The sequence below is a fragment of the Solea senegalensis genome, linkage group LG20 (genome assembly GCF_019176455.1).
Source record: "Solea senegalensis isolate Sse05_10M linkage group LG20, IFAPA_SoseM_1, whole genome shotgun sequence".
Taxonomy (NCBI): domain Eukaryota; kingdom Metazoa; phylum Chordata; class Actinopteri; order Pleuronectiformes; family Soleidae; genus Solea; species Solea senegalensis.
In genome coordinates this window covers 16,637,229-16,647,082 of record NC_058039.1, presented here as the reverse complement: position 1 = coordinate 16,647,082, position 9,854 = coordinate 16,637,229, and the positions used below count along the sequence as shown (strand labels likewise).

Sequence of the window (9,854 nt, the reverse complement as noted above, 5' to 3'; positions counted from 1 at the left end):
TTTCTGTCTGAAGAGAATTAAGAATTAGCCTTGAGGAATAATTATTAAATGTTTTTATGTTAAAAAATAAAATAGGCATATCGAAAGGAACAGCAAAACAATAAATCCCAGAAAACCTTAAAATTGAAGACACACTTAGATTTGAATAGAGTTTAACCCTTAGAACACTTTTACTATGTTAAAACGTATATATAGAGGTGATAAGAATGTGCAATATACAGTGTCTTATATCCTTTTTTTCCACAGCACAACCTACCCACAAACAAACTACATATAAAAAAGTTTTAAAAATCAGATTGAATTAGTGAAATTTGGAAATAAAATAGAAGAAAAACTGTCTTATTTTGTGACAATTATCGCTACTTTCAATTTTTAAAATACATATGCGTTATTTAAATAATCATTATTTTGACTCAATAAACACATAAGAAGACGAAAAAAAAGCATTTTGTAAAGCCTGAAGAAGTGACCTATAAACACACACATAAGGGTCAATATAAGAGTTGCAAACACTGCACCACGTAAGCACTAAGGGTTAAAGAGTGTGCTCCTACATTTACCTGGAACCCCATGCTGAATGTCCTACTAGTGTACTAGTTTATGTAAAAATGACACAACCGTCATCATCCCAGCCCTATCTGCTCAGTGTTACATCACAGAGAACGTGTCACATATGTAACACATGTGCCGACAATTGTTATGGAGACATATGGAGATGACTGTTGAGAGGCGGCCGCAGCCCTTGACAGTGTTTGGTGAGAGTGTCCACGCCACTACAATTAGCTCACAAACTCCTTCAGAGTGCCAGCCTGTCACAATCAGGTGCAGTGACCAAGCTTTTTTGCATCACTGCCCGCACACACAGACAGGCAGACAGACAGGTACATCAGAGTTCTAAGCAGAGAAGGTTATCACACTAGGAGAGTGTTCTCTTTAAATGCAAATTGTACAAAGAAAAAAAATCTGAAAAAAAGTTTATGAAAAGCCTGATAAACGTTCACTTGTGGTTGTTTGGTGTTTTGTCCGTCGCGTCGCCCACTTTGAGACCAGATTGAACTAAAATTGAAAAACAAACATTTTCGTAAACTGCAATAAAAACAAAAACTAGAGTTCATAAAGCTAACCAAAATTGTAGTGAAAATGTGCTTAGTTTTCGTCTTTGTAAATTAATTTTATACATAATCCTTTTGGATTCATATGAAGTCAGCAAACTTGTTAATTCGTTATGGAAGTTCATCTAAGTAATCTTATTATGATCTTTATGCATCTTGCACTTCGCTCCATACTCCATTTTAAAAAACTCAAACTAACACTAAAACTAATAAAAACAAACTAAAATAGCATTTACAAAAGATAAAAACTAGAAAAACCTGCCCTTAAAAACTAATAAAAACTAACTAAAACAGCATTTACAAAAGATAAATCTAGAAAAACCTGCCCTTAAAAACTAATACAAACTAAATTTTCATTTTAAAAACAAAAAGTCTAAAATAAATAAAAACTAAAACTATTATAACCTTGGTCACTTGCACCATGGAGTAAATGTAGCCTTCATGTCTTTACTTATACAGTAAGTTAAGAAAATACCTACTACCTACTCCTGTTGTTGTGCTCTCGTTTATTTCCCTGAAGTACGGCATGACTCCACTGATGCATGCAGCGTACAAGGGCAAAGAGGACATGTGTCGTTTGCTGCTGCAGCACGGCGCCGACGTGAACTGTAACCAGCACGAGTATGGATACACTGCTCTCATGTTCGCTGGCCTGTCAGGTACAACTGTGTGTGTGTGTGTCAGTTTGAGTTGAAAACAAGCTTTGGTATAATATAATGTGATACTGTAATAAACTGCATCCTCCTCCAGGGAAAACTACCATCACCTCTATGATGCTGGAAGCAGGAGCAGAGACAGACGTGGTGAATTCCGTGGGTCGCACCGCAGCTCAGATGGCAGCGTTTGTGGGTGAGATAACGACTGTACTGACTGTTGTGTTACTAATGATGAGAATGGGAAGGACTCCTCCACTCACCCTTTTCCTTTCCCATGCACATAAAGGAACTACAGTGGCCTTCACATCACGTTTTAGGATTGATTTTAAAAATGTTATTTTGGTCCTTTGGCACTAGCCGACGTCTCGGAGCTTCTTCTTCTTCTTCACGCTCCATCCTGACGTCTGCGGTCAAACTACAGGCTGCTTTTAGATTTTAGTGCCAAAATCCTGACAAAGAACCCGGGGCGATTGGGGAAACACATGAGGGAGTGTCTGGAATATTTTGTATCTTGTAAACAGCAGAGTGACACCTGTGTGTTCTGTTTCTAGGCCAGCACGACTGCGTGACAGTGATCAACAACTTCTTCTCTCGGTCTCGACTGGAGTTTTACACCAAGCCACAGGGGCAGGAGAAGGAGCCCCTGCTGCCGCCAGTACTGGCAGAACCACTGCACAAGATCATCATGACCGCCAACCTCAACCCGGTCAAGGTGAGGCTTGTCAAAAAAAGGTGAAACTATTTCAGGAGAATGTGTAACTCATACAGGAAGGCTCCCGGTGGAGCGCAGGAGCGTGGAGCAAGAACCTCAGAAAGTCTCTGCCTGCATACATTCTGTCTAAGCAGCTCTCCACTCTGTCAGATAGTCATGCTGGTGAAGGAGAACCCCGTGCTGGTGGACATGGCCGCTCTGGAGAAGTGCTACCAGGTCATGAACCTGCTGTGTGAGCAGTGCGTGAAGCAGCAGGACATGAACGAGGTGCTGGCCATGAAGATGCACTACATCAGCTGTGTTCTGCAGAAGTGCCTGGCGTTTCTACAGAAACGGGACGACAAGCTTGACGCACTTGTCAAGAGGTGAGGATTAAACAGTGACGTCACACAGTGTTTTAACTCATGCAAACCTATGTAAGGGGGTGTCCAGTGTGAGAAGAACCTTCAATTATAATCATATCTATCTATATAACAGCAAACGTCCAAGTGCCACCAAATTTAGAGCAGCATCCTCTTGGGAACCTGAATTTGACCAAACAAAGCAAAACCTATGGAGGATCCAAGATGGAATTATAGTATGAGTTGTAAATAATATCAACATTTTGCCACTTTCAACTTCAAACTATCTTTAAAAAAGTGTTTTTCCACATTTAGGCCAATATTTGTTAATTTATCCATATATTAAATATTAAATCTAACTATGAAATTTAAATCTAAATGTTAAATCTAAATAAACCTTTATATTTAAATGTAGAATGTTGATGTTATTTTCAGCTTGAGCCACTTTACAAACAGCCCCTCATACCCTTGGTTTGAGTTTCATGTTAAATGGAGAGATTTGAGTCAAATCTAAGACAAATTCAACACTATGCTGTGGTTACCCATAATCTGGATTATCTAGAAGAAGAAGAAGAAGAAGAAGTAAATACATGTAATCATAGACATAGCCTCAGTGACAATCCACTGTGTGAATCTATTCTTCATGTTGTCGTCTAATCTTCGTCCTGCTTTAATGTCCCAGTCTGTTGAGAGGCAGAGAGAGCGACGGCTTCCCACAGTACCAGGAGAAGTTCATTCGGGACTGTATCAAGAAGTTTCCTTACTGCGAGGCCACTCTCCTTCAGCAGCTGGTGAGGAGCATTACACCGGTAGAGATTGTAAGTGAAGATGTCTGTGTGGATTCTCATTCCACCAGGTCGTAGTTCTCTCCCCAGTGTCATTGGCTCAGTAGCAAGTTGACTCGTAGAGTTCTTGAAAAGAAGGAAAACCAATCATTCAGTTGAATCAAGAGTTTGAAGCAAAAATACAGTATGTGAATTTTTATAATGAATGTTGTCAGGCAGGGACATTGCATTTTGGACAACTTCAGTCTCCACAAAAAAAGGAACCAATCACAAACCCCTGACTTGACGAATGTATACTATCCTACATAGCGGCCACAGAAGAGCAGCTGTCTTTCGATTTGGCTGTTGCTTCCACACATTTTGTCCGTCACTCTGCATACGTCATCCAGATCATTAGATCTGACTAGATCTGGTTGGTTGTAGGTCTGTCCAGTTTGCGTTCAGAGACATTTTCATCTACGCCCGTTTGTTTGCAACTCTTGAAAGTGAGAGATGACCACGTCCTTTCCAGACTGCATCTCAATCTCTGGCAGATATAGCTAAAGCAGGAGGCTGAATAGGCTTCCACCTCCATGATATCATCTCCAAATATATCTACATTTGCTCTTACATGAGTAAGCAAAATATTGGTATCGGCCGTTGGCCAAAGCCAACCAATCCCAAAAGATCGGCAATAAGTCCAATACCCTGCATCCCTGTTACTGAGTAATTGTTTTTCTTGAGTCGATAACTTAACAATAAACCCTTGTGTCTTGTTTCTAGGGCAACGACCCAACGGCATACTCAGTGCTGACCCAGGCCCTCACAGGTCAGATGGCGTTTGTAGATGCTGACTATTGTGTCACATGTGGTGAGAGGGGAGCGGACAAGAGGTGCTCCCTTTGTAAAGCAGTAAGTCCCAGTCACGTTATCCTGTAGCCCTCATCTCTGCCACGAGCCTCCACGCTGAGCTGTGTTGATCATGGTTCTGCCTGAATTCTTCCCAAGGTCACTTACTGCAGCCTGAACTGCCAAAAGCTTCACTGGTTCACCCACAAAAAGATGTGCAGGTCTCTGCGAGAACAGGACGCAGACCTGGACAAGGACACTCCAAGATTGAAAGAACTCAAAGGTACTAAGCATTTTTTTGATGCTCAACATACCTGCGGGTCACAGAGTTTAGTCCAGGAGCATAATGTTTGTGGATCCTTGGCCCAACTCTGTTATGTGTAAGTCTTATTGGACAGAGCCAGGTTTTAGTGTGTTCCGTGCAAATCGCCAAAGATGGACGTCAAATTCGACTTCCTGTTGAGTTGAGCCCCAATGGACTTTATCGTTCGTCTTGGGCTGTGCCATGTTTCCACCGAGTTTTGTGAAATATGCTGCAACTTAGTTTCGGCTTTGCCCTACTGGGTTTCACCTTTGAGTGTGCCTCACTGAGCCATATTGCACCACTTTTTCATGTATTACCCTTATTTTGTAAATTTAATCCACCTATTTCCGTCCATTTTCACCATTATTTAGAGCCTTATTACATTCATATTATGTACAGTGATGTTCACTTGCTTTGGTCCCCACTTAAGTGTGTACACTATCTTTTATGTGTGAGTGTGTGTTTGGTTCCTCAGTGCAGAGAATTTTGCTGAATATTTTACAATAACTTTTGTTTGTTTTGTCGCGTTGCATAATCACCGCGTCCCTTTACTCCCCGGCAGATGACGAAAGCGACCTGGTGATGGAGACGGCCAACTTTCTGCAGGAGCTGGTCCTGCGGGCGGAGGAGAAGGTGGCCGCGGCTGCTGGAGGTTGTCCTGCAGAGCTGCTCGCCTGTCCCTCCACCTCCACTGAGGGTCAGTCCTTCACCCGAGACTGAGCCGAGACGACTGCACAAGTATCAGTGTGTGTGAACAATTCTGAGTCTGTGAATCTTCACAAAAATAATAATAATATAAGGTTTAAATCCTGGCTGAGGAGAAACCAGTGCGTCAGCAGGAAAGCTAAAGCTGTTCTTGGTAACTTGCAAAAACAACAGTATGAGTAATAAGCCTGGTTAGTGATACGTGGATACAAAGAGGCTATTAACCTTTCTGGGAAGAGACTGTGTTGTCTCTAAACTGAGGCATCTCGACATTCTCTTTCCTGTGTGTCAAATGTTTGATTTTGAGATTGTGTTTTTTTTCCCCATATTCTTTTCCTTTAAAAAAACATACCTCAAAACATTGTAAATGGATTTTCATATTGGCTTGAGAAAAAAGGATGTTCAGGTCATAGTTTAATTAAGAAACAGAAGACGAAGAAGAAGAGAAAATATTCCGTTGTTGGTGTAGTGACAGTTGTGTAGAGCGGAATGTGTGGTGCTATTGTGAAGTCAATTTTAAAAAAGAAGAAGAAGTAAGAAGCCAGAAGAATTCTGCAAAATGCTAAATTATAGTGCATTAAACATTTCCTAACATTTAATTTTTCTCACTTTCAACATATCTGTGTTCTAGGACAAATAGACAAATAGATACTGATACATTTAAGATTTTAAATCACTGTTGACAAAGAAAGCAAATGTGAATTTCAGGTTTGTGAAACTGTGTGCATCTCCTCGGACGACTCAGGTTAGTGATACTACATACATATCATTTATTATATACATAAAAACAAGGATGATTTTAAACTTTCTTGACGTTAATTATAATAAAAATAGAGGTCATAGTGTTTGGACACCCTGGTTGTTTGGATGTGGACTCTTTTGGCCGTCAAGTCCTCAGTTTCCTTATTAAAATGAAAGCCTTTTGCCCTCCTTACTATTTAGAGACATAGATCCTCACATTTGTATCATCTCAGCTGGATTATTGTCATTCTTTGTATTAGACCAGAATGCTGCTGCGTTTAGGGGCACTGAGGTCAAACAAATTTGAAGTTGCTCTTGGAAGTAAGTGCCAAAAAAACCTTTTACATTGCTTTTAAAGACCTGTCCCTTCTCTCTGACTTTCCCTTCCACGTGAGAGATTTTACCACTTTACTATTTTACTTTCTGTCTTGACTTACTGTGTTTCTTGTTGTACCTTTTACCTTGTAAAGCACTGTGGTCAAACGTGGTTGTTTTTTAAATGTACTATAGAAATAAAGTTGACTTGACTTACTAAACTGGGATATTTTTCATTTTTTTAAGACTTCTTCTGGTGATGAAAATAAATTTTTCTGTGTGTTTATACATACAAATGTACAACCAAAATTAAATAAAACCACATTTGTATTGTACCACATTGTGCCATCAAATGACCATTCGGTGTGGTTTTATAAAATAAATTAAAAGAATAATAGGTTGATCCATGGGTTCTTCATGTAGTTGTGGAGCTGGTCAACCATCAGTTCACCTTTACTCTTTAACTATTAACTTTAAAATGTCTGATCAGTTATTGTCTTCTAGAGCTTATTTACTTTTCTAAAATGACTCCAGTTACAACAGTAGGTGGCAGCATTTCCTGTGTCCTCCCTTTCTCCTCCTTATGTTTAGGGCAGGGGTCTCTAACCTTTAGTATGAAAGGAGCCACTTATGTTCCCACATTTATAGAGATGTACTATATACAAAAATAATGAGAGTTTGTTACATTAAGAACTGCAAAAAGAAAACTGTTGACATTTCATTGCCAACCTTTCATAAACTTTTAATAAACTCACTTTGAAATAAATAAGGCAATATTTGGATTTTACATAGTTCATGCATGAGAAAACCTGCCAGCATCAACAGTTAATATGTGGATCTAAAGATGGACAAGTTTTGTTTTGTCGGGTCTCGGTCGGTTTTCAATATCACATTTGACCAAGACGTTGGATGTGATGCACAAAACATTAAAAACTTTTATTTTTTAGTCAAAGCTACAAGGAGCCACTGCAGAAGGGCTGATAATAAAGCTCTCGAGTAAATCTCACTTTGAGACTGATGTCTGATGTTTAATATTGGATCAATATTTTTTCTGCCAAAAACCCTTTCACACCAACTGTTTGATTTCTGTATAAATCATATTTTATCAACTCTTATTTAAACTTCCAGTTTATGCTTTAATAATGAAACTGAAACTTTCATTCTACTTTTCCTTGATTACAATTTGACTTTATCTCGTTGAAACATAAGAGGTCATGTAGAGCAGGGTTTCTCAATCCTGGTCCCTGCGCCAACACACCTGATTCAAATAAAAGGCTCGTTACCAGGCTTCTGCAGGTGAAACATCTAAAACAGTACCCAGGACCAGGATTAGCAGGAGTAGCAGTGTGACACCTGGAAGACAGATGTTGAGATGCTTCTCCTCAGCCTCACTTTCTCACACACGGTGAACGTCCTTCGGCGACGCATCCAGTTTCTATAGAGCTCCGTCTTCCTGACTGCATTGTTCTCCATTTCCACAGCTCTGTTCCCATGGGGGCCACGGCGTTGACCCCTGTCACCGTGCGCTGAGAGGCACAAGCGGCAAGCAAGCATGGCTGCTGTCACGCTGACTCACAACTCAAGCCCCCGTCCTCCTGTTTCCAGCCCATTATCTCGTCACTCCTCATCTGTGTGTCTCACTCGCTCTGGACGGCAGCGGAGCATAAAAGATCGATCTCAAATTTCCGGTTCTTGAGATGTAAAAATTAGCAAATGCTCTGTGGGATCAAGTAACTTTGATTGTGTTCCTACAAGCCCCCCAGGTTTTCTGTTTTTTTTGGCCCCCTGATCCATACCTCCACCTCGATGATGGGATGTCACAAACACTAGCTTTTTGGGGTAACTGGAGATCATTTTGAGAGCCAACAGAGAAGAAACACTCCACACCTCGGCGCAACAATAACGACATGAGCCTTTATTGGACAGTTCTGGAGTGGATTTATTTTCAGCGGTATCAAAGGAGAGACAAGGACAGCTGGAGTAAAGTCATTGTCACAGAGTCCTGGGAACTGCGTGTAAAAGGACACCTCAGGTCTTAGGGGCAAAGTTTCGGCAGGATGAAGGTGGAGAGGAGGCTTTGTCAGGCTACTGTATGATTTGGATGATGGACACACACATACATCATGGTGGTGAGCTCATCTACTTCATCCTTGGCTCGTGGGACTCGGTGAAGGGACTTTATTTTCAAAACAAACCCTTGTTGCAGAATCTTACAATGATTTAGTTCTGCCACATTTACTCACTGTCGTGTGTCAGCATCTCATCTATGGTCGAATCTCTTAATGCTTGGTCATTAAAATGCATCATTAGTACATTTTCATTATTATTATTACACAGACAAAATATTTGTGTATTTAAGACAGGGGTCTCAAACTCATATTACCACCATGAGTGTCTAGTTTGGTCAGTAAGTGAAAAAAGTTGAACTTTTTGAGCAAAAGACATAAAAAAACCTAATATTTATGATGATCACATAATTTCACATAAAAAAGTGTGTGTTTTGATATGAAACAATACATCGTTCACAATATAAACCTATGTATTTAAAAAAGAAAGCAAATAGAAACAACTATATAATATGAAGTGGGGCCACATGATATTAATTGGGGGTCTGCATGTGGCCCCCAAGCCGTGAGTTTGGGACCTCTGAAGGAGGACATCAATTAAAGGGTGTCATCTTCACTAGTGCCATCTTATGCCACTTTTCCACAACAAATTTTTAGACATTTCCTTTGCTAAAAGTTGGAGATTAACACACGTTTTCGGGATTTTTATGTCTTTTTTTAAACTGATCTCCAGTTCGGCATTGTTTGGTTTGATTCTTGTGTCGGACGTTGCACTCATGACTCTTCCTGTGACGACTCTCTCCGACCAGTCATTGCACGGCAGTCTGACCACGTCACATTTTAGTGTCGGCTCAGCTCGCTTGGAACCTTGCCAGAGCCGGTACTAAAATAAGTGGCACGTACCAGGTACTATCACTAATGGAAAAGCAAAACAACTGTGCCGTGCCATGACGAGGCGAGCCGCGCCGGGACCATATAGTGGAAACGCAGCATTACACTGTAGTAGAAGTTCTGCTTACTGCAGCTTTAATCTAACTGAACAGAGAGAGGGCAGCAGTAATAGACTGAGTCTGTCTCTCATGGTTTTGAGAAAAACTTCTCCTTGTGTCGTATTCACGTCCAGTCACAGTGATATCTTAAAAACCTGGAGCAGAAACAACAAATGTGAGAGAAACAAGTACAAGTTCTGAATTAAAGATTCTTTGGTACTTGTGTTGAAGATGGAACGACGATGCTGCCTGATTTTAACTGTGTTTTTTTATCCCTTTGTCTCTTCACAATCAAACTGT

The 9,854-nt window shown here is 40.4% G+C and overlaps 1 protein-coding gene across 2 annotated transcripts in view; it reads left to right on the top strand.

Moving 5' to 3' along the window:
- Nucleotides 1-6,715, top strand: part of LOC122786545 (ankyrin repeat and MYND domain-containing protein 2-like) — a 7,302-nt gene extending 587 nt beyond the window's left edge. Inside the window, exons 3-10 of one of the 2 annotated variants that reach the window (XM_044052926.1) lie at nucleotides 1,633-1,771; nucleotides 1,863-1,961; nucleotides 2,320-2,480; nucleotides 2,631-2,845; nucleotides 3,504-3,612; nucleotides 4,369-4,497; nucleotides 4,594-4,717; nucleotides 5,301-6,715. In XM_044052926.1, the coding sequence (XP_043908861.1) occupies nucleotides 1,633-1,771; nucleotides 1,863-1,961; nucleotides 2,320-2,480; nucleotides 2,631-2,845; nucleotides 3,504-3,612; nucleotides 4,369-4,497; nucleotides 4,594-4,717; nucleotides 5,301-5,458 (1,134 nt within the window). In that variant the 3' untranslated portion in view covers nucleotides 5,459-6,715. Of the gene's footprint in view, nucleotides 1-1,632; nucleotides 1,772-1,862; nucleotides 1,962-2,319; nucleotides 2,481-2,630; nucleotides 2,846-3,503; nucleotides 3,640-4,368; nucleotides 4,498-4,593; nucleotides 4,718-5,300 lie in introns of both variants that reach the window. The other variant, XM_044052924.1, reaches the window with a different exon arrangement.
- Nucleotides 6,716-9,854: the final 3,139 nt, after the last annotated feature.